The sequence below is a fragment of the Cervus canadensis genome, chromosome 7 (genome assembly GCF_019320065.1).
Source record: "Cervus canadensis isolate Bull #8, Minnesota chromosome 7, ASM1932006v1, whole genome shotgun sequence".
NCBI classification, from domain to species: Eukaryota; Metazoa; Chordata; class Mammalia; order Artiodactyla; family Cervidae; genus Cervus; species Cervus canadensis.
In genome coordinates this window covers 74,352,778-74,376,129 of record NC_057392.1, presented here as the reverse complement: position 1 = coordinate 74,376,129, position 23,352 = coordinate 74,352,778, and the positions used below count along the sequence as shown (strand labels likewise).

Below are 23,352 nucleotides of genomic sequence, written 5' to 3'. Positions count from 1 at the left end.
AAAGGAGGGGCAGGAAAAAACCACTTCCTCATCTCATGTGGCCAGAGACAAAGTCCTATTCAGGGGTCCTTCTGCCTTTCTCTTTCCAACTTCTGCCTTCATATGTCACATGGGTAAAATAAAGAGTAAGAAATATCAAGATGTAAATAAGGAAGAGGTATACTAAAAGCATCACCCTTCAACCTGAGAGGTATGGGGGAACGGGGGAGACTTGCTAAGGCTGACTGCCTGGGAGGAAGGAGAACTACCTCTGAGAAGCAGGACACAGCAAGGTGATGCTGCAGAGACAGCCATTGCCACCATTATCATGTCCATGCCTGCTCCCCAACACACAGACACACACACTTTTGAAAATCAATCAACTGAAGCTTAGACACAGGATGTAGTCTGCCAAACATTTGAACTTTCTTTTCTCTCTGTGTTCTCAAAACTTTAGTCTTTTGATTTTACACTATTGAAAAGCATTGAAGAATCCAAATAGCTTCAATTTATGTGGGAGACAGAGACAGAGATAAAGACAAAGACAGGTAAACACATATATTTACCATATTAGAAATTTAAACTGAGAAATTGTTAAAACACAAAAATACAAAAGCACATTGTGCCATCGATCATCACATAGCCTCTAGGAAATACCACTGTACACTCAAGAAACAATGAGAGTGGAAAAAGTGGACAACAGATTAATATTATGATGAAAAGAGTTTTGGTCTTTTGGAAGGGTCTGTGGGTCGCAAAGAGTCGGACACGACTGAGCGACTGAACTGAACTGAACTGAAATGACTTCCCCAGAGATCTGAGATCGCACTGTGAGAATTGCTGTTCTAACCTCAAGTCTATATTTTTCCAAGACTAGACATTGGTTCATTGAGTGAATGGCATTCACAATCTGACTCTAAGCTCCCTCCACTGTCTCAAGTCTCCCAATATTTGCTAAGTACCCACAAACTAGTCACACCAGAATAAACCCTCTCCCTGAAAAAAATGCATTGTTTGTGCTTAAACAGGTGGCCATGTTGTACCATCTGTCTGAAGCTACTTCATTCTCTCCTTTCAGAGGTTCCCACTGGAGATTTCAGGGCTCTGCTAAACTGTCACCCACCCAGCCCCAGGCCAAATGGCGCTCTTTCCAAGGATAGCACTTTGCTTTTCCCTCTCTTCATTTTACTCTACTCCATCATTTCTTTGTGAGTGAGTCATGTGCCTGGTCCCCTGATATCACCCCACAATCGGGTAATGAGCACCTGCCCAGCAGTGAGCTCTGGGAAGATTCTCTGCATCTCTGAATGTCCTCGAACTAAGGGAGCAAAGAAACTTTGTGGTATGTGAATCTTTGATCCCTCATTCCCGGCACCTGACACTTGTTCAAAACAGTTTCATTTGTTTTATCTAACTACTTTGAAATGATCAGTTATCACTGGCTGATGGGTCTGTGGGTGACATTGTTTCCTTTGTATTTGACTGCAACATATATTTTTTGCAATTATAAATGTTACACAATGTTAAAGTGTTTCTCCATAGTTTAGCTGATAATAAGAAACATTTCTGTATGATACACAGCTCTATGTACTTTATATACACTTTAGCATTGCATTTAATTATTTATAATCTTGATCTCAGAAATAAAAGAGGCATCAATATCCAACTCATTTGTACAGAGATTCTTTGCATGTCATATTCCACATGTGCATATTCTATTGTTGCCTATAACTTGCATATCCTTGTGTTATTTTGGCTTTATCTTCATGTTCCAAATGGAAGATTACAGACCTTCTTTGTGTCCTATTTCCTGAATTCCTCATGGAAAATTGCTCATCTTATGGTCAGGCCATATAGCATCATAACATCTACACATAAACTTAGCACTTTAACTCTGCAAATCTCAATTAGCAGAACATTCTTCTGGAAACAAATATATCTCTCAGTGGCCACCAGGGAGCCGAATTAACTGGCTGCCTTCATAAAGTTCAGTAAAACATTTACTAGGGAATGTTTCCCCCACAGATGGAATTCAAAATGGATTGTTTTGTAAAGGACTTTTATCTCCTAGAATAACCAGCAGAGTATTTGAAGTGGCGACACGACACACTACTCATTACTAACAAAGGCCTTTCCTCCCGTTGCACGCCATCTGATCTACTCATTTCTGCGTGGATGCAGAAGCTTCTGCAGAAAGGAAAGAAGGATGGGCGGGAGTTATTGTTTAATCGGCCACAAGCTGGATGCTGGCCGGAGGCTTGGCTTCTGCTGGGCTGTGACTGTCAGGCCTGGGGTGATTATGGCCACAGACTAAGCTCCATGGGTACCCGCTCCCTCCACGATACCCACAGGCTGGCCCTCCCTGTCCTCTAAGAAGGGCTGTGGTCCCCGTGGCATCCCCACTCCAGTTTTCTCATTGACATGCAGGGAGCGCTCCCGTAAGCAAAGGCTGCAAAGCGTCATTAACGTGGTGTGGAGACAAACAACACTGGAGCCGCATACCAAGCGGCGGCACATTTAACAGAATCATCTTATTATGGATACATTCCGGGCCGCCACAGCCAGCCACTCGCCGAAACTGTGCCGGCAAAATGGATCTTTGCTAATTACATTTCATGCATATTTCAGATCTTTCCACAGGGATGCAGGGGGATGGGGATGGTGTGCTTAAAAAGGGGATTTTACAGCCAGGTTCACTTGCATTTGGTATCAAGAGCCAAACTAGCTGGTAACAAAGATAAGTTCAATTACATTCCACGTTGTGTTTGCTTTAGCTGGAATACTTCCTCCGAGAAACTCTATCAGCGCTGCTGTGGTTGCTGGTTGAAAATGAAATTACTCTCCAAATCCACCTGAATACACATTATTGCAGAAAAGCACAGAGCTTAAATCATTTCATTCCCACTTTTCCTTTTCTATATGTGTCCCCAGATTGAATTAAGGAAATGGATGTGGGCACATGTTAGAAGAGTGACAGAAAAGCATCGTTACCTGCTTCAAGACTGAATTGTAAAGGACACAAGTGACTGCTTTCCTGTGGCTTGTCACCCTCTTGCCGGCTTCACTTTTCATTGCCAGCAAAGCCAGCTGGTTATTGAACGAGATGAAGAGTCGGCCGTGGGCTTCATCAAACTGGAAGAGACACCTGAAGTCCTGACTCTTGGGGAAAAAGCAAGAGATCCTCTGGATGGATAGTTGATGCTGAATATCCCAGAGTCTCAAAACCTGCAGGAGAAGTAACAGAGTCATATGACTATGTCAAGAATCATTCTAATTTTCTAACCAAATTCTCTCTAGCTCACCCTGAACCTCAGGCAGGCTCCCCATAGTGCTGTTAACTGTTCGCCCTTATCTCATAGAACACATTTTTTGTATTTCCCTTCTCTGTTTGAGTATTTCCTCAACAGTAATCTGTTCCAGGAAAGGGATTTTGTTTTGTCTCAGTCCTCAGAAAAATGCCTGCATTCAGCAGGTGCTTGTGCTAGGAAGAATAATTGTCTTCAAAGATATCCATGTGCTAATTCTTGGAAAATGTGAAAATACTATCTTATATGGCCAAAGAGATGTCATAAATTAAGGCCTTGAGCATGGAGAGATAATCCTGGTTGATTTGGACAAGTCCAGTATAATCACAGGGCTTCCCAGATGGCTCAGTGGTAGAGAATCCATCTGCCAGTGAAGGAGATGTGGGTTCTATCCCTGGGTCAGGAGGATCCCCTGGAGATGGAAATAGCAATCCACTCCAGTATTCTAGCCTGGGAAATCCCATGGACAGAAGAGACTGGCAGGCTATAGTCCATGGGGTCACAAAAAAACAGACTTAACTTAGTGACTAAACTTTTTCACTCTCCTCTTTCACTTTCATCAAGAGGGTCTTTAGTTCTTCTTCACTTTCTGCCATAAGTGCTCCATGGGCACCACCCGCTGCCATAAGGGTGGTGTCATCTGCATATCTGAGGTTATTGATATGTCTCCTGGCAATCTTGATTCCAGCTTGTACTTCATCCAGCCCAGCGTTTCTCATGATGTATTCTGCATAGCAGTTAAATAAGCAGGATGACAATATACAGCCTTGATGTACTCCTTTTCCTATTTGTTGTTCTATGTCCAGTTCTAACTGTTGCTTCCTGACCTTCATACAGATTTCTCAAGAGGCAGGTCAGGTGGTCTGGTATTCCCATCTCTTAAAGAATTTTCAGTAGTTTATTGTGATCCACACAGTCAAAAGCTTTGGCATAGTCAATAAAGCAGAAGTAGATATTTTTCTGGACCTCTCTTGCTTTTTCAATGATCCAGCGACTGTTGGCAATTTGACCTCTGGTTCCTCTGCTTTTTGAAAACCAGCTTGAACATCTGGAAGTTCATGGTTCATATATTGCTGAAGCCTGGCTTGGAGAATTTTGAGCATTACTTTACTAGTGTGTGAGATGAGTGCATTTGTGCAGTAGTTTGAGCATTCTTTGGCATTGCTTTTCTTTGGGATTAGAATGAAAACTGACCTTTTCCAGTCCTGTGGCCACTGCTGAGTTTTCCAAATTTGCTGGCATATTGAGTGCAGCACTTTCACAGCATCACCTTTTAGGATTTGAAATAGCTCACCTGGAATTCCATCACCTCCACTAGCTTTGTTCACAGTGATGCTTCCTAAGGCCCACTTCAGTTCACATTCCAGGATGTCTGGCTCTAGGTGAGTGATCACACCATCGTGATTACCTGGGTCATGAAGATTTTTTTTGTACAGTTCTTCTGTGTATTCTTGCCACCTCTTCTTAATATCTTCTGCTTCTCTTAGGTCCATACCATTTCTGTCCTTTATTGAGCCCATCTTTGCATGAAATGTTCCCTTGGTATCTCTAATTTTCTTGAAGAGATCTCTAGCCTTTCCCATTCTATTGTTTTCCTCTATTTCTTTGCATTGATCACTGAGGAAGGCTTTCCTATCTCTCCTGGCTATTCTTTGGAACTCTGCATTCAAATGGGAATATCTTTCCTTTTCTCCTTTGCTTTTCGCTTCCCTTCTTTTCACAGTAATTTGTAAGGCTCCTCAGACAGCCGTTTTGCTTTTTTTGCATTTCTTTTTCTTGGGGATGGTCTTGCTCCCTGTCTCCTGTACAATGTCATAAACCTCCATCCATAGTTCATCAGGCACTCTGTCTATCAGATCTAGTCCCTTAAATCTATTTCTCATTTCCACTGTATAATTGTTATGGATTATACCAGAATAGTCTGGTGGTTTTCCCTATTTTCTTCAATTTAAGTCTGGATTTGGCAATAAGGAGTTCGTGATCTGAACCGCAGTCAGCTCCTGGTCTTGTTTTTGCTGACTGTATAGAGCTTCTCCATCTTAGGCTGTGAAGAATATAATCAACCTGATTTCGGTGTTGACCATCTGGTGATGTCCATGTATAGAATCTTCTCTTGTGTTGTTGGAAAAGGGTGCTTACCATAGCCAGTGCGTTCTCTTGGGAGAACTCTATTAGCCTTTGCCCTGCTTCATTCTGTACTCTAAGGCCAAATTTTCCTGTTACTCCAGGTGTTTCTTGACTTCTTACTTTTGCATTCCAGTTCCCTATAATGAAAAGGACATCTTTTTTTGTTGTTAATTCTAGAAGGTCTTGTAGGTCTTCACAGAACTGTTCAACTTTGGCTTCTTCAGCATTTCTGGTCAGGGCACAGACTTGGATTACCATGATATTGAATGGTTTACCTTGGAAATGAACAGAGATCACTCTGTTGTTTTTGAGACTGCATCCAAGTACTGCATTTCAAACTCTTTTGTTGACTATGATGGCTACTCCATTTCTTCTAAGGGATTCCTGCCCACAGTAGTAGATATAATGGTCATCTGAGTTAAATTCACCCTTTCCAGTCCATTTTAGTTCCCTGATTCCTAAAATGTCGATGTTCACTCTTCCCATCTCCTGTTTGATCACTTCCAATTTGCCTTGATTCATGGACCTAACATTCCAGGTTCCTATGCAATATTGTTCTTTATAGCATTGGACCTTGCTTCTATCACCAGTCACATGCACAACTGGGTATTATTTTTGCTTTGGCTCCATCCCTTCATTCTTTCTGGACTTATATTTCTCCACTGATCTCCAATAGCATATTGGGCACCTACCGACCTGGGGAGTTCCTCTTTCAGTGTCCTATCTTTTTGCCTTTTCATACTGTTCATGGGGTTCTCAAGGCAGGAATACTGAAGTAGTTTGCCATTCCCTTCTCCAGTGCACCACATTTTGTCAGAACTCTCTACCATGACCCGTCCATCTTGGGTGGCCCTACATGGCATGGCTCATAGTTTCATTGAGTTAGACAAGGCTGTGGTCCTTGTGATTAGATTGGTTAGCTTTCTGTGCTTGTGGTTTTTAGTCTGCCCTCTGATGGAGAAGGGCAGACAGACTGCCTTTATGGCAGAAAGTGAAGAACTAAAGAGTCTCTTGATAAAAGTGAAAGAGGAGAGTGAAAAAGTTGGCTTAAAGCTCAACATTCAGAAAACTAAGATCATGGCATCCGAACCCATCACTTCATGGCAAATAGATGGAGAAACAGTGGAAATAGTGACAGATTTAATTTTGGGGGGCTCCAAAATCACTGCAGATGGTGACTGCAACCATGAAAGAAAAAGATGCTTACTCCATGGAAGGAAAGTTATGACCAACCTAGACAGCATATTAAAAAGCAGAGACATTACTTTGTCAACAAAGGTCCATCTAATCAAAGCTATGGTTTTTCCAGTGGTCATGTATGGATGTGAGAGTTGGACTACAAAGAAAACAGAGTGCTGAAAAATTGATGCTTTTGAACTGTGGTGTTGGAGAAGACTCTTGAGAGTCCTTTGGACTGCAAGGAGATCCAGCCAGTTCATCCTAAAGGAAATCAGTCCTGAATTTTCATTGGAAGGACTGATGTTGAAGCTGAAATTCCAATAGTTTGGCCACCTGATGCAAAGAACTGACTCATCTGAAAAGACCCTGATGCTGGGAAAGATTGAGGGCAAGAGGAGAAGGGGACAACAGAGGATGAGGTGGTTGGATGGCATTACCAACTCAATGGACATGAGTTTGAGTCAACTCCGGGAGTTGGTGATGGACAGGGAGGCCTGGCGTGCTGCAGCCCATGGGGTCACCAAGAGTCGGACATGGCGGAGCGACTGAAGTGAGCTGAACTGAAGTGACTAAACAACAATATAACCACAGGGAGATCAAAGTTATAGAATGTAAGATAAACTCTGCCTAGGGCTTCCCTGGTAGCTCAGTCAGTAAAGAACCCACCTGCAATGCAGAAGACCGGGTTTCAATTCCTGGGTTGGGAAGATCCCCCAGAGAAGGAAGTGGCAAGTCACTCCAGTATTCTTGCCTGGAGAATCCCATGGATAGAAGAGCCTTGGCAGGCTACAGTCCATGGGGTCACAAGAGTCGGGCATGACTCAGCAACTAAAACCATCACCGGTGTTCCTCGCTTGGAGGATGGAGAAAAGGAGCTATAAACCAAGGGAGCTGGAAAAGGCAAGGAAACAAATTCTCCTCCAGTGCCTCCAGAAAAGTAGACAGCCTTGTGAGTACCTTGATTTTAGCCCGGTGAGACCCAGGCTACAATTCTAACCTACAAAACATAAAAGGTGTGCTGTTGCAAACCACTGAGTTTGTGGTTATCTGTCACAGTAGCAAAAGAAAACGAATACGATCTCTTTCTCTATATAGATTTTTAAATAGATAATAGGTAGATAGATAGATAATATATGTATTTTTTGTGAAACAAAATTCTTTACTGTCTGAGTCACCAGAGAAGCCCATTAAAGGAAATCAAGTTCAGATAACACAGACAATTAAGGCACAAAAATGCCACACACGTGGACAAGCACTGAAGGATATGGGAAGAGGAGCTCTGCAGATGCCAGTGTTGCCCCTGCCAGTCATGGAGCAGAATTAACCCAGTGCAGTGAGGGAGAATCAGGCTCTCCTGGTTGCTCAGAGGGTAAAGAATTTGGCTGCAATGCAGGAGACCCAGGTTCAATACCTGGGTAGGGAAGATCCCCTGGAGAAAGAAATGGCTACCTACTCCAGTATTCTTGCCTGGAGAATTCCATGGACAGAGAAGCCTGTCGAGGTACAGTCCATACGGTTAGAAAGAGTTGGACATGACTGAGTGACTAATACTTTCAGTGAGAGAGAGTCCGAATAAGAGGGAAAAACCCCTCCAAAAGGGGCTGCAGGCCAGTTCTAGGGCCAGACTTCTTCGGTCGTCATCTTGGCTCTGTCCCTTACTGCAGAGTGAACTCTAGTTTGTTTCTTTGTCTCTCTGAAATTTTGATGTGTAACCTACCTGAAAAGTGAAAGGGAAGTCACTCAGTCATGTCCGATTCTTTGCGACCCCATGGACTATGGAATTCTCCGGGCCAGAATACTGGAGTGGGTAGCCATTCCCTTCTCCAGGGGATCTTCCCAATCCAGGGGTCAAATCCTGGTCTCCCACATTGCAGGCAGATTCTTTACCAGCTGAGCCTCCCCCTAGCCAGCTGAGGGAAGCCCAAGAATACTGGAGTGGGTAGCCTATCCCTTCTTCAGCGGATCTTCCTGACCCAGGAATCGAACTGGGGTCTCCTGCATTGCAGGCAATTCTTTACCAACTGTGTTATCAGGGAAGCCTGGTACCTATGTAATCTGACACTATAAAGATTGAATGAGAGCCCATGTCAAGCATTTGGCGTGATGACCTGTATGTAGTAAGTGCCCAATAAATGTTTCATTATTAAATGTATTTTATTCCTTCTATTATATAAATATTAGAACTTTAGAGCAGAAAAAGTTTCTTTCAAATAAACTGGTGTGCTTTATCCAATGTGAGAATTATTTCTAAATTATCTATGAAAGATGGCCTCTTTACACAAGTGTTTATTACTCCATAAGGCAAGCAACCCTGTAGTTTTAACCTATTTTATATCTTATACTCCTTTGGGGAAAAAAATCAGTTGAAAATGATGGCCCATACCTTCCTTTTAAATGCACATATTCATATATGAGCACAATATTCCATAGAATTTCTTTGGATACACAGACACACGAATCTCCTATGCAGATCCTGGGATCCCATGGGATAGGAATTCCTATAGCATTATGATAAGCCAAAGACTTCCTCTTCTACCTTTTGATTCTATCCTACTCTCTTTCCCTACATCTACATCAGCCTCTTCATACACCTCTTGTCCAGGGTAGATGACCCCAGTTCCTTTTAAATCATAGCATCATTTGTAGATCCCACTCCATCATGACAGTCTCTTGATTCTCTCCCTTTGTCTTTTTTTTTTTTTTCACTTTCTTTTCAGGGAGGTTGGTCATTCAGGCTTTGATCACTTTTTTTAAAAATGTAATAAGATATGTCCATGGTGTAAAATCCAATGGCATCAAAAGGCTTTTTTATCAATTCATCCCCCTCAATCCCAAGTCCCCGTCCCCCGCCTCCATCTCAGAGACAGCATTCTTTGACTCTTTCTGAGTTATGGTTTTCTCCATAACACCAAATAATAACTGTGTGTGTGTGTGTGTGTGTGTGTGTGCAAGCATGTGTGCCTGTGTGAACATAGCATATATTAATTGTACATCGAATGATACTCTCTTCTGAAAGAAATACTTACTTACACTCCTAGTCTCCCTTTCTCATCCCATTGCCCCAGTCTTAACATTGTAATTTTTAGTCTGATGCTTAGTCTAAACATTGAATGACACTCTCTTCTGAAAGAAATACTTACTTACACTCCTATTCTCCCTTTCTTATTCCATTGCCCCAATCTAAGCGTTGTATTTTTTAGTCCTAAGCTAAAAACTAGTTGTGTGTGTGTGTTAAATTGCTTCAGTTGTGTCTGATTCTTTGTGACGCTATGGACTGTAGCCTGCCAGGCTCCTCTGTACATGGGGATTCTCCAGGCAAGACTACTGGAGTGGGTTGCCATTCCCTCTTCCAGGGGATCTTCCCCACCCAGGGATCGAACCCATGTCTCCTGTGGCTCCTGCATTGCAGCTGGATTCTTTGCCACTGAGTCACCAGGGAAGTCCTAGTGTTGTTACATTTTAAAATAATATACTTACACATTAATTAATGTACCATCAATAGAAGACAGTATATCTCTACTCACCAATATATAACATGAACACCTTAGGGTCCCCAAGGGTTTATTTAAGCAAAGGGCTCAGAATTGAGCCAATATTTCAGGTGTGTTCTAACCACTGTTACAGACACTATGACTTATTTAAACACCCTATTTTTACATTAGCTGAATAAGCCACTCCAACATGCATTGCCCTTACCTTGAGGTCCTGACTGAGTAAAACTCTAAGTGTTATTCCCATGAATAAACAATCAAGGCAGGCATCTACCATTCTACCTTTAAAAATCTGATGTTGTAAGCTAAAATTAGGATTTTTCTAATTTCAAAGTATAAGAATACAATTTTGAATCCTAATTACATTATATTGATAACTCCTCCCTGATTTGTCCATACATCCCATGGAATACAGTAGATGGTAAATAGATGTTTTCTTCATTTGTTGAAATCTGTGGTTCATCTAATAACTGTTTTTATCCAGCTCACCAATGAAAAATATTAGCTAGGATAAGTCCAAAAATATAACACTTCCATAAACAAAGCTTGCCTCAACTTCTACATGGTTATTTACCCAATTGCAGATCTCATCTAATTCACAATAAAATGTTATGAGGATTTTTCAAAAACCTTGCATAAATGAGTATGTTTGATGTAAACTAAGATCATGGCATCTGGTCCCGTCACTTCATGGCAAATAGACGGGGAAGCAGTGGAAACAGTGGCAGACTTTATTTTGGGGGGCTCCAAAATCACTGCAGATGGTGACTGCAACCATGAAATTAAAAGACACTTACTGCTTGGAAGGAAAGTTATGACCAATCTAAACAGCATATTAAAAAGCAGAGACATTACTTTGTCAACAAAAGTCCACCTAGTCAAGGCTATGGTTTTTCCAGCAGTCGTGTATGGATGTGAGAGTTGGACTATGAAGAAAGCTGAGTGCTGAAGAATTGGTGCTTTTGAACTGTAGTGTTAGATAGGACTCTTGAGAGTCCCTTGGACTGCAAGGAGATCCAACCAGTCCATCCTAAAGGAAATCAGTCCTGGGTGTTCATTGGAAGGACTGGTGTTGAAGCTGAAACTCTTAATATTTTGGCCACCAGATGCAAACAGCTGACTCATGTGAAAAGATCCTGATGCTGGGAAAGATTGAGGGCAGGAGGAGAAGGAGACAACAGAGGATGAGATGATTGGATGGCATCACTGACTCAGTGGACATGACTTTGGGCAAACTCCTGGAGTTGGTAGTGGATAGGGAGGCCTGGTGTGCTGCGGTTCATGGGGCCGCAAAGAGTTGGACATGACTGAGTGACTGAACTGAACTGATATATTGGGTAATGTATCCATGTACTAGCACCTGTAACAAACTAAACTCCCAGATAAAAAGCATTACCAATCCTTCTAATCCCAAGACTATATGTTTATAAAAGTACATTGGGTTTTCTTGGCAAGAATATTTTATTAAACAAATTATTCTAATTCTTAAACCTTATAATTTTTATTTAAAACATTCTGGCAACTCTCCAGAAAATGTTTATCCTCAAAAATATAAATCCTATAAGAACTAAGACTTTCAAATATATTTCAAAGTGTTCTAAATATAATAGGATGGATAAGTCATTATTTTGAATGTTAGAGTCACAAGATTAAACACATCTATATCACTCTCAAACTCTCATATAACTTAAAATGGTTATATCCCCATTGTTCAAAATCCTGTCTTGTTTGGTATGGATTTGTTCCTAAGAAAGCTGAAATTAACTTTATTTCAGAAGAACTTCATTTTAGAAAAATAATATTGGGCAAGATTGAGTATAGATTAGCAATAACCCAACAGTACTAATGGACTATAATTTCCCCAGAATCATTTTCCACACGTTGTTCAAATCATTTATACTGACTTTAATATTTTGTTGACATTTAGTCACATTTAATTAAATGAAAAATTAAAAATAGATGAGTGATAACCTCTACTCTATGACAGGTGAGTTCCTGCTATCAGCAATTAAAACTAGAGTTGCTTTTAAAAGATCATAATGTGTATCTTCATTAATTTTTCTTAAAATTAATTTTTACTTTTCTTCTTTCCCTCCTTCCCTTGAAGAACCCTTAATTTTCATAATTAGTGATCCTACTAAGTTCCCTTCCATCTTTAACTATCTAATTTTTCTTTCTGCTAAGAATCAAAGCCAACAACATTTATATACTGTCATCAATGTACAAAACAGTGTTTCAGTTCTCCCAGAAATAATGTCATGGCATGTGACTTCCCATATGATTTTCAATTTTTCCTACACTTCCATAATCTATGCTAGTGATTCTCAATCTTAACACTAGAAATACCAATGGTGTTTGAGAAAATGATTATGTTTGGGGCCTTTTCCAAAACCAATTAAATCAGACTCTCTGAGGATGGGGCTCAAGCATGAGTTTTCTTTAATTTCCCAAGTATTTCCATTGTATTACACTTTAGCTTCTCAACTTGGTTTTAAGGTCAATGCTAATCTCCTTGAACAAGGCCTTTTTCTCTCAGCTTAATTAGTAATATCATGTGACTTGGCTTTAAACCAGAAAACTGTGCTCCCCTAATCAGCCTATATCTCTTTAATCATGAAAAATATCTCACATTAATTCTATTTTCTTTGCAAAATGTCACTTAAATAACTAGTTATTATTGAGAATTCTTGATTTTCCTCTTTTTATGTTCATTTTGACTTCTGGAAGAGAATTATGCCACATTTCAGAAAGGAGTATATTTAATATCATTTTCCATTCCAGATATCTTAGAGATGTTTCCTTTATTTTTAGCAGGGAAAATAAAGAACTGGACAAACACCCAGGCTTAAAAATTATCATTGAGAGTCAGACGGGCGCGGAGACGCTTCTGGAAGTAACATCGCGATGGCTGCCCAAGGAGAACCCCAAGTTCAGTTCAAACTTGTTTTGGTTGGTGATGGTGATACTGGAAAAACTACATTCGTGAAGCATCATCTGACTGGTGAATTTGAGAAGAAGTATGTAGCTACCTTGGGTGTTGAGGTCCATCCTCTTGTGTTCCATACCAACAGAGGACCTATTAAGTTCAATGTATGGGATACAGCTGGTCAGGAGAAATTTGGTGGACTGAGAGATGGCTATTATATACAAGCTCAGTGTGCCATTATAATGTTTGACGTAACATCAAGAGTTACTTACAAGAATGTGCCTAACTGGCATAGAGATCTGGTACGAGTGTGTGAGAACATCCCAATTGTGTTGTGTGGCAACAAAGTGGATATTAAGGACAGAAAGGTTAAGGCAAAGTCAATTGTCTTCCACCGAAAGAAGAATCTTCAGTACTATGACATTTCTGCCAAAAGTAACTACAACTTTGAAAAGCCCTTCCTCTGGCTTGCTAGAAAATTGATTGGAGACCCTAACTTGGAGTTTGTCGCCATGCCTGCTCTTGCCCCGCCAGAGGTGGTCATGGACCCAGCCTTGGCAGCACAGTACGAGCACGATTTAGAGGTTGCTCAGACAACTGCTCTCCTGGATGAAGATGATGACCTGTGAGAAAGTGAAGCTGGGGCCCAGCGTCAGAAGTCTAGTTTTATAGGCAACTGTCCTGTGATGTCAGTGGTGCAGCGTGTTTGCCACTTTATTATATAGCTAAGCAGAACATGTGCTTAATCTTTGGATGCTGAAGGAGATGGATGGGCTTTGGAGTGAATGTGGCAGTTTAAAAAAAAAAAAACCTTCATTTTTTGGACCTGCATATTTAGGTGTTTTGGAACACAGTTTTTTCCTCCTTGAGTTTCAAATATAAGACTGCTATAGTCACATGACAATATTGAGAGGTGGAATCTTGTTTGTTACTGTCATTCCCATTCCTTTTCGTTTAGAATCAGAATAAAGTTGTATTTCAAATATCTAAGCAAGTGAACTCATCCCTTGTTTAAATGAGCATTTTAAAACCGCTAACAGGGAAAGTTGTGCCATGTTACTATTTGAATTGCCTTTGCTATTACCACTTAACTTGATGTCATTGGGTTAAATGCTCCTAATTTTTTGTATACTTGAATCATTTCACATAACGTAATGACAAGTGAACAGTATTGTATTTGATAAGAGGTGTAAGTACTATCAATAGTTAGGCTAAAATAACACCAACCCCACCTGCCTTTGGGCTTAGGTAGTGTCACCTAGGGATGAGATTTATGTGACCTGTCAAAGGTGGTACCTGTTTCAGATGTTTCAAACAGATATCTTAATTATATTTGCATCTTATGGCAGAAGTAACCATTTTCTAATGTAGAGCTTGTCAAAGTCCAATGAAATCATACAAATGGTTGCAGGAACTTGAGGGACATCTCGTCTGTTAAATATGAATATAATTGTGCATTTACTTTTGTTTTTTGATGTTACATGTTTAATGTAAAGTTGGCATTCTAGGAAGATGTTCCATGTTTACCTGCTGTTAAGTACTCCCCAGCTTTAAAGGTTATCAAAGATTAAGGATTTCAATGGCTATATCACAGCTTTGGTGATTTTTCTCTCCCCAAAGAATTTTTCTGGGTGGTGCAAGAACACCACAGGATGCTGCAGCATAAAAGTAGGTCTTAGGTAAGCCTCTTAGTGATGTGAACAGACTGCCAAACTTTCAGTAGATTAACCACTTAACGTTGTATGGTTTCCACATGTAAACATGAATTGGGTCTGTCTTGCCTGAGTTTGATCTCACTGACACCATACTGTAGCAATTAGAAATCAAGACGAGCTATTTTCCTCTTGTAAGTACTACTGTACTATAGTTCAGTTTACCAAAGTTCTTTAGATGTCCAATTATCCTTAAATGATTACTTTCCTACCTAGAAGTAGGGAAGGATCCCTTTTAAGTATATGGAAAAATCGACTGTAAAGGGTAAAATTGGATACATTTTAATTTGTTAAAATATTGAATAAATATTAATAGATTCAAAAAAAAATTATCATTGAGTAAATGATTATTTTTTAATTTATATTTTCCATAAATTCTCATCTAAACTGTACTTTCTATTTTCATCACAATACCTGAGAACTTGTGATGCTTGTCCAAACAAGACTTACTAAGTCTAGTCTTTGAAATGATTTATACACGGCTCTTTATTTTATCTCCCTTTTTACAGTATTAGAGGAATAAATATCCAAGCTTGTGATTTTATATCAAGGCAGAATTTAGTTTTTCACATAATGATGAAGACATCTTTCTACTTAATCTTTATCTTGTTACCATTTAATAATGCAGGATTATGAAAGCAAATCCCATACGAATCATAACTAACACTAGAAATCAAAGATGGAGACTCCAGACATCCTGATCTTCGTTTTAATACTACTCAGGTCTGTCAGTTTAGGTGTATTATATTATCTTTCCATTTCCTCACCTTTATACAGAATGGGTCCCTGCCAGCTTTGAAATTCTGCCAATTTTTTTGGAATGCACTGAAATTGCTCAATCCATTATCTATACGTTCCAAAATAACAAAATGGAAGCAGTTTCAAGAAGGGGTATTGTGAAAATTGGGTTAAAGAAATGTGTCTAATTTTACTGAGGAATTTCTTCCTGCCCCCTGCTAGAGATGAGCAGAATCATTTCACACAGGCATAACAAAACTATAAAGTTTGCAACCCCATGGACCATAGCCCGCCAGGCTCCTCTGTCCATGCGACTTCCCAGGCAAGAATACAGGAGTGGGTTTCCATGCCCTCCTCCTGCATCTTCCAGACCCAGGGATCGAACCCGCATCTCCTGTGACTTGGGCATTGCAGGTGGATTCTTTATAGCCAAGCCACTGGGGAAGCCTAATGAAACTATAATATATAAATAAACAAAACTTTTTTATCCTATAAATATTAGATTTATTAAGTGGGTAACTTCATGGAAGGGTGGGTGTACAAATAGATGTATGGATGGATATAGAATCCGTTTTCAGTGCACTTTTTAAAACCAAATCAGTATTATTTACATATTGGCAACATGTTCAAATTTAATTCAAAGTGGTTAGGGGAAAAACTGTAAAGTTTCCTAATAATGCTAGAAAAGTGAGAAAAAAGTAGAAGACAGACCCCAGACAACTGTATCTAAATGAGACTTGTTTGACTGCATCAAACATTTGCTACTAAATCCTGCCATCCTGCAGGGCATAGATATAAAATGACAATAAGAAAGAGAGAGAGAGAGAGAATATAGCACTAGGGGATTTTGAAGACAGCAGTGCAGCAGCTCAGCTCTCCAGGATAATCCACAAAAATGGATAGCCTACTTGCAGATAATAGGATAACAGGAACTGGGGGCATTGGCTCTTCTGAATATACCTTTATGTATTAACAAGTCTATTTATTTAGAATTTAAGCCTTGGGATAATCCACAAAGGCATAATCAGTGAACGTTTAGAAGCAATTTTGTTTGACATGATATATACTAGCAAAAGTATTCTACTGAACACCTCAGTTAGTGTTTTTATCTTTAAGTCATATAACAGATCTTCTTTTAAGAAATATTTTTGCCATTTTTTCCCCCAGGATGAGATCTAATTTAAGATATTAGTCGGAAATTAAAACCTCTTGTGCTATTCGCTCTTAAATTGTTACCATAGCCATTATCATCTTTTTTTTTTCCATCTTTTTCAATAAAAATGAGAGAAGACATACAGCTCTAAGACACAGATTTCTATTGTGTGTCTGTTTGGTATTCTATCACTGACCTTGAAAAAGTCAAAATGCTTCTTAACACTATGAATTGTTTCGAAAAAAATCTCACTAATTTCCCAGTTCAAGTTTGGCAATAAATTTAACTAACATCAACATTTTGTTTCAAAAGCTTTTTTTTTTTTTTCCAGAACAAAAGTTCATTTGGAGGATTTTAAAATTTCAGTTAAATTGATTTTTTGGCTATTATCATTACTCACATACACTGAAAAACATAACAGGGTTTTTTTCCCAGGCTTTAAACAGAAGTTTTCAAACTTTGTGTTTCAAAGATTACTGTCTCTTTTTTTTTTCCCAATTATTTTTATTAGTTGGAGGCTAATTACTTTACAATATTGTAGTGGTTTTTGCCATACATTGACATGAATCAGCCATGGATTTACATGTATTCCCCATCCTGAACCCCCCTCCCGCCTCCCTCCCCATCCCATCCCTCTGGGTCTTCCCAGTGCACCAGCCCTGAGCACTTGTCTCATGCATCCCACCTGGGCTGGTGATCTGTTTCACCTTTGATAATATACGTTTCAGTGTTGTTCTCTCAGATCATCCCACCCTCGCCTTCTCCCATAGAGTCCAAAAGTCTGTTCTATACATCTGTGTCTCTTTTTCTGTCTTGCATATAGGGTTATCATTACCATCTTTCTAAATTCCATACATATGTGTTAGTATACTGTATTGGTGTTTATCTTTCTGGCTTACTTCACTCTGTATAATGGGCTCCAGTTTCATCCATCTCATTAGAACTGATTCAAATGAATTCTTTTTAATGGCTGAGTAATATTCCATGGTGTAAATGTACCACAGCTTCCTTATCCATTCGTCTGCTGATGGGCATCTAGGTTGCTTCCATGTCCTGGCTATTATAAACAGTGCTGCGATGAACATTGGGGTGCACGTGTCTCCTTCAGATCTGGTTTCCTCGGTGTGTATGCCCAGAAGGGATTGCTGGGTCATATGGCAGTTCTATTTCCAGTTTTATAAGAAATCTCCACACTGTTCTCCATAGCGGCTGTACTAATTTGCATTCCCACCAACAGTGTAAGAGGGTTCCCTTTTCTCCACACCCTCTCCAGCAACTATCTCTTTTTTATTTCACAAAATAAACATAAACACTTTAAACTTCTTTCTTTTTTTTAAGTTCAATATTTATACTAACAACCTTTTTGAAGAAAGTAAGTGAAAACCAATTAAAATAAGGGAACTCTGGTTCAAGTATCACTGCAGACTAGGATTTTGTAGGGGGCTTTTCTGCTTCAGAGAAAATCAGCTTTAACTAAAACATAATTTCTGTCGCCTTGCTGGATCTTCAGGGATTGGGGACAATCTCCACGGGTCCAAAAGAAGAAAGAGGTATAAGAAGCAAACTTAATATGGAGACAGTGAACAGTAGGCATACATGAAGAGACTAAAAACAGGAGCCTAAGCCTTGGACCAGCAGGACAACAGGGGCACTGAAGCAAGATTGTTCAATTAAAAGGACAAAGAAAAAGGAAAATGCAGTAGCCTCAGGACAATAGCTTTCTTTATTTCTATACTGCAGAAACAAACACAAATCTTCTCTGGAGGAAAGCATTTTCAATTTCATTCTTCAGAATGTCTATAGTTTAGCAACAACCAAAAATGAGGTAACAATAAATGATAACCAGACATAAAAAGGAAACATGTCACCATGTGGGAGAACACAAGAACAGCAAATATCAAATTTGGTTCTCCAATGACTCCAGGTATTAAAATTATCTGATAAGAAAATGCAGTAATTAACATGAAATTAAAGAGCTAAAAGTCAAAATCCCCCATATGAGCAAACAACAAAAGAGTATACGCAAGTAACAGGCAGTTAAAAAATGTTTTAGAAAAAAAATTGTTACATTTAAAAACTAAATGCATAGGTTATATAGAAAGTGGGCACATCCCATTATAAACATCCCCATAAAAGTCAAGACTATGACAAGATGCTTTCTGAAATGTGGAGGAAAAACCTCAACAAGGAATGGAAACTTAGTGTACAATTATTCTGGAAAGACCATTAAAAGAATCAATAAGTAAAATACAGAATATGTTTTCTCAATATTTTAAACATGTCACATTCAAATTGAAGGGAAATACAACTCAAAAATTAATGTAATTTTTCATGGAACATGAATACTGATCCTAACATTTACTTAGAAAGATAAAATGCCAGTTCAGTTCAGTTCGGTCACTCAGTTGTGTCCGGCTCTTTGCGACCCCATGAACCACAGCATGCCAGGCCTCCCTGTCCATCACCAACTCCTGGAGTTTACCCAGACTCATGTCCTTTGAGTCGGTGATACCATCCAACCATCTCATCCTCTGTCGTCCCCTTCTCCTCTCACCTTCAATCTTTCCCAGCATCAGGGTCTTTTCAAATGCATCAGCTCTTCGCATCAGGGGGCCAAAGTATTCGAGTTTCAGCTTCAACATCAGTCCTTCCAATGAAAATTCAGGACTGATCTCCTTTAGGATGGACTGGTTGGATCTCCTTGCAGTCCAAGGGACTCTCGAGAATCTTCTCCAACACCACAGTTCAAAAGGATCAATTCTTCAGCACTCAGCTTTCTTTACAGTCCAACTCTCACATCCATACATGACCACTGGAAAAACCACAGCCTTGACTAGATGGACCTTTGTTGGCAAAGTAATGTCTCTGGTTTTTAATATGCTGTCTAGGTTGGTCATAACTTTCCTTCCAAGCAGTAAGCGTCTTTTAATTTCATGGCTGCAATCACCATCTGCAGTGATTTTGGAGCCCAAAAAAATAAAGTCTCTCACTTTTTCCACTGTTTCCCCATCTATTTGCCATGAAGTGACGGGACCAGATGCCATGATCTTAGTTTTCTGAATGTTAAGATTTAAGCCAATCTTTTCACTCTCCTCTTTTACTTTCATCAAAAGGCTCTTTAGTTCTTCTTCACTTTCTGCCATAAGGGTGGTGTCATCTGCATATCTGAGATTATTGATATGTCTCCTGGCAATCTTGATTCCAGCTTGTGCTTCATCCAGCCCAGCGTTTCTCATGATGTACTCTGCATAGAAGTTAAATAAGTATGGTGACAATATACCACCTTGATATACTCCTTTTCCTATTTGGAACCAGTCTGTTGTTCCATGTCTAGTTCTAACTGTTGCTTCCTGACCTGCATTCAGGTTTCTCAAGAGGCAGGTCAGATGGTCTGGTATTCCCATCTCTTTCAATAGTTTATTGTGATCCACACAGTCAAAGGCTTTGGCATAATCAATAAAGCAGAAATAGATGTTTTTCTGGAACTCTCTTGCTTTTTCTATGATCCAGCCGATATTGGCAATTTGATCTCTGGTTCCTCTGCCTTTTCTAAAACCATCTGGAACATCTGGAAGTTCACAGACCATGTATTGTTGAAGCCTGGCTTGGAGAATTTTGAGCGTTACTTTACTAGTGTGTGAGATGAGTGAAATTGTGTAGTAGTTTGAGCATTCTTTGGCATTACCTTTCTTTGGGATTGGAATGCCAGAGGGTTGTTAAAATTAAAATAGTAAAACAGAAGTAGGAATTTCTCTGCTAGCTATCATAGCATACAAAAAAACTATGCTGGTTAAAATGGTGGTATATGCATGCAAGAAAAGACAAATAGACTAATGGAAAGAATAAAGCATCCAGAAACAAATTCATGTATACATGGAAATTCAAATAATAACAATGGAATTTGAAACCAGTGAGTGAAAGTGAAATCACTCAGTTGTGTCAGACTCTTTTCAACCCCATGGACTATAGCCTGCCAGGCTCCTCCATCCATGGGATTTTCTAGGCAAGAATGCTAGAATGGGTTGTCATGTTCTTCTTCAGGGTATCTTCCAGACCCAAGGATCGAACCTGGATCTCCCACGCTGCAGGCAGATTCTTTACCATCTGAGCCAGCAGGGAACAAATTATTCAAAACAATTATTCAAAACCTCTTGGCTACCCATTTGTAGAACAAAAAATTTTACACAAAAATAAACTGCAAAATTAAATGCAAAAAAACCAAGAATAGAAAAATTAGCTGAAACCAAAGAACACCTCTATAAATATGAGGTGCGGAACACATTCTTAAGCTAGATACAAAATCCAGAGCCATAAAGAAAATCATTTCTTAGACTCAGTTTTGCAAAAATTTAAAACTTTTGGATGAAAAAATCACATAAATGGATCTTCCCTGGTGATCCTGCGGTTAAGAATCCGCCTTGCAATGCAGGGGACACTGGCTCAATCCCCGGCCTGGGAAGATCCCACATGTGTAGGAACAGCTAAGCTCTTGCAACACAACTACTGAGCCCATGTGCCGCAACTGCTGAAGCCTGAGCGCGCTAGATCCTGTGCCCTTAACAAGAGAAGCCACTGCAGGAAGAGGCCCTCACACTGCAAACCGAGAAAGCCTGCAGGCAGCAGTGAAGATCCAGCACAGCCAAGACATACATAAATAAAATAATTTTTTAAACTCACATGAACAAACTTAAAAGAAGTATGCTTGAAAGAGGCAAAATACTTGCATCATATATAATAAGGGATAATCAACATATTTTTCAAGCTACAACTACTGATAGTAGTTCTGAGTTCAGTTAATAAGATAAAGATTTTAAAGGGTAGCAGTAGAGACACAGACATAGAGAAAAGACTTGTGGACACAGTAGAAGAAGGAGAGGATAGCACGAATTGAAAAAGCAGCACTGATATATATATATATATTACCATATGTAAAACAGATAGCCAGTGGGAATTTGCTATGTGACACAGGAAGCTCAAGTTGGTGCTCAGTGACAACCTAAAGGGGTGGGATGGGGTAGAGGGTTCAAGAGAGAGGGGACATGTGTATACCTGTGGCTGATTCATGTTGATGTAAGGCAGAAACCAATCCAACATTTTAAAGCAATTATCCTCCAATTAAAAATAAAGTTTTTTAAATCATGAAAAAAAAATAAAGGACATGATCAGATAATGCAACATAAAAAAAAATAGAAATATAAATGGTCAGTAAATAATTGAAGAAATTCATTCTAATTTTTTGTCCATTAGATTCACAAAAGAATGAGCACATTAATGGTGTCTGTCATTACCAAAAGATCGTCTCACGTGGTGGAGTGGTAAAGAATCCACTTGCCAATGCTGGAGACACAAGAGGTGAGGGTTCGATCCCTGGCTCAGGAGGATCCCTTGGAGTAGGAAATGGCTATCCACTCCAGTATTCTTGCCTGAAAAATTCCATGGAAAAAGGAGCCTGGAGGGCTACAGCCCATGGAGTCTCAAAGAGTCAGATATGACTGAGCACACAACACACACACACACATCATTACCAAAAGAGCAGGGAAACAAACACCTTTACATGTCTCTGACGAATATACCAATTGGTGCAATAATTCTGGATCTAAATCCTTCTTTAAGAATTGAATCCCTGTTGGCCCAATAGCATCATTTCTAGAAATCCATCTCTAGGAACATATAACAAAGAAATCAACTTATGTGGTCTTAAAGATGTGTATGTGCATGTATGTGTAGGTGTCATAGCTGGTTAAACACAATATCTCTTATAATCAACATGTGATTGAATAATTAAGGTTGACCTGCCATACTATGAATCATTATGCAGCAGGTAAAAAAATCAGGTATATGTACAGTCATAATGAAAGATCCACAGGAGATATTGTTTAGGGAAAAGGAAGTGGCAGAAAAATATAAATCACGTGAGGCCATTTATATAAAAGCAATAATAAATAGTACTTTGAATTGGTATAACACATAAGATGGTACATAAATAACAAATTATGACACCACCACATATTATAATGCAATTTATCAATACTATAATATGTAAGTATATGATAAAGATGTGAGACTATACAGATCAAGTGTTAATAATAGCTATTTCTTGGAAGAGGAATTGATTTTAAGAGGGGTGAAGAAAAGGAATATTTACTTCGTTCTGACTTGCTTCCTCGTTTGCAATTTCTACAAAAGAACATTAATCTGTTTACTTCCACAATTTAAACAAAATGAAACTGGCTTTGTCTCTAGATGGATACAGGAAATTTGAGGAGAAAGGGTATGCAGGAGAGAAAGGAAGACCGACAGGTAAGAGCTAGTCACCAGCACAAGAGCCTTTGTATTTTCCTTCCCAACCTTGGGACCACGGTCTAGAAACCACACCCTGGAAAAAATCAAAATCTCAAACAAAACATTAAGTTACAAACTGATCTGATTCTGGTGGCCAAGTCAGGATGAGCAGCCTAAGAGAGGAGTTAGGAGCAATAGAAAAGCCCAATCAGATTCCCTGGTTGGAACGTCAACCTCCAGCAGAGGTATTTCCCAGAGGCTTTGAAAATCCTTTTACTTCCCATGGTGATTCCTCCTCTAAATGACCAAGTTATTGGTTCCCAGCAGGGCCATGCCATCTATCACTGATTACCATCTTATGAGACAATTTAGAACTCAGAAACAAAATGCAATTGGACTACTGCTTAGTATAATATTAAATTCTACAGATAAATTTATTGTTTAATCATCACTGGAAAGC

General features: G+C 39.4%; 2 protein-coding genes across 2 annotated transcripts in view; one reads left to right on the top strand and one right to left on the bottom strand.

The window, feature by feature from the left end:
* Positions 1–23,352, bottom strand: part of WDR49 (WD repeat domain 49) — a 161,778-nt gene that overhangs the window by 79,376 nt on the left and 59,050 nt on the right. The window contains exon 8 of the mRNA XM_043473817.1: positions 2,971–3,204. Coding sequence (XP_043329752.1) covers positions 2,971–3,204 — 234 coding nt within the window. The remainder of the gene's footprint in view (positions 1–2,970; positions 3,205–23,352) is intronic.
* On the top strand, positions 12,952–13,997 carry LOC122444965 (GTP-binding nuclear protein Ran-like). Its single transcript, XM_043473818.1, has one exon. It carries the CDS (start codon positions 12,986–12,988, stop codon positions 13,634–13,636), a length of 651 nt encoding a protein of 216 aa, XP_043329753.1. The 5' UTR covers positions 12,952–12,985; the 3' UTR covers positions 13,637–13,997.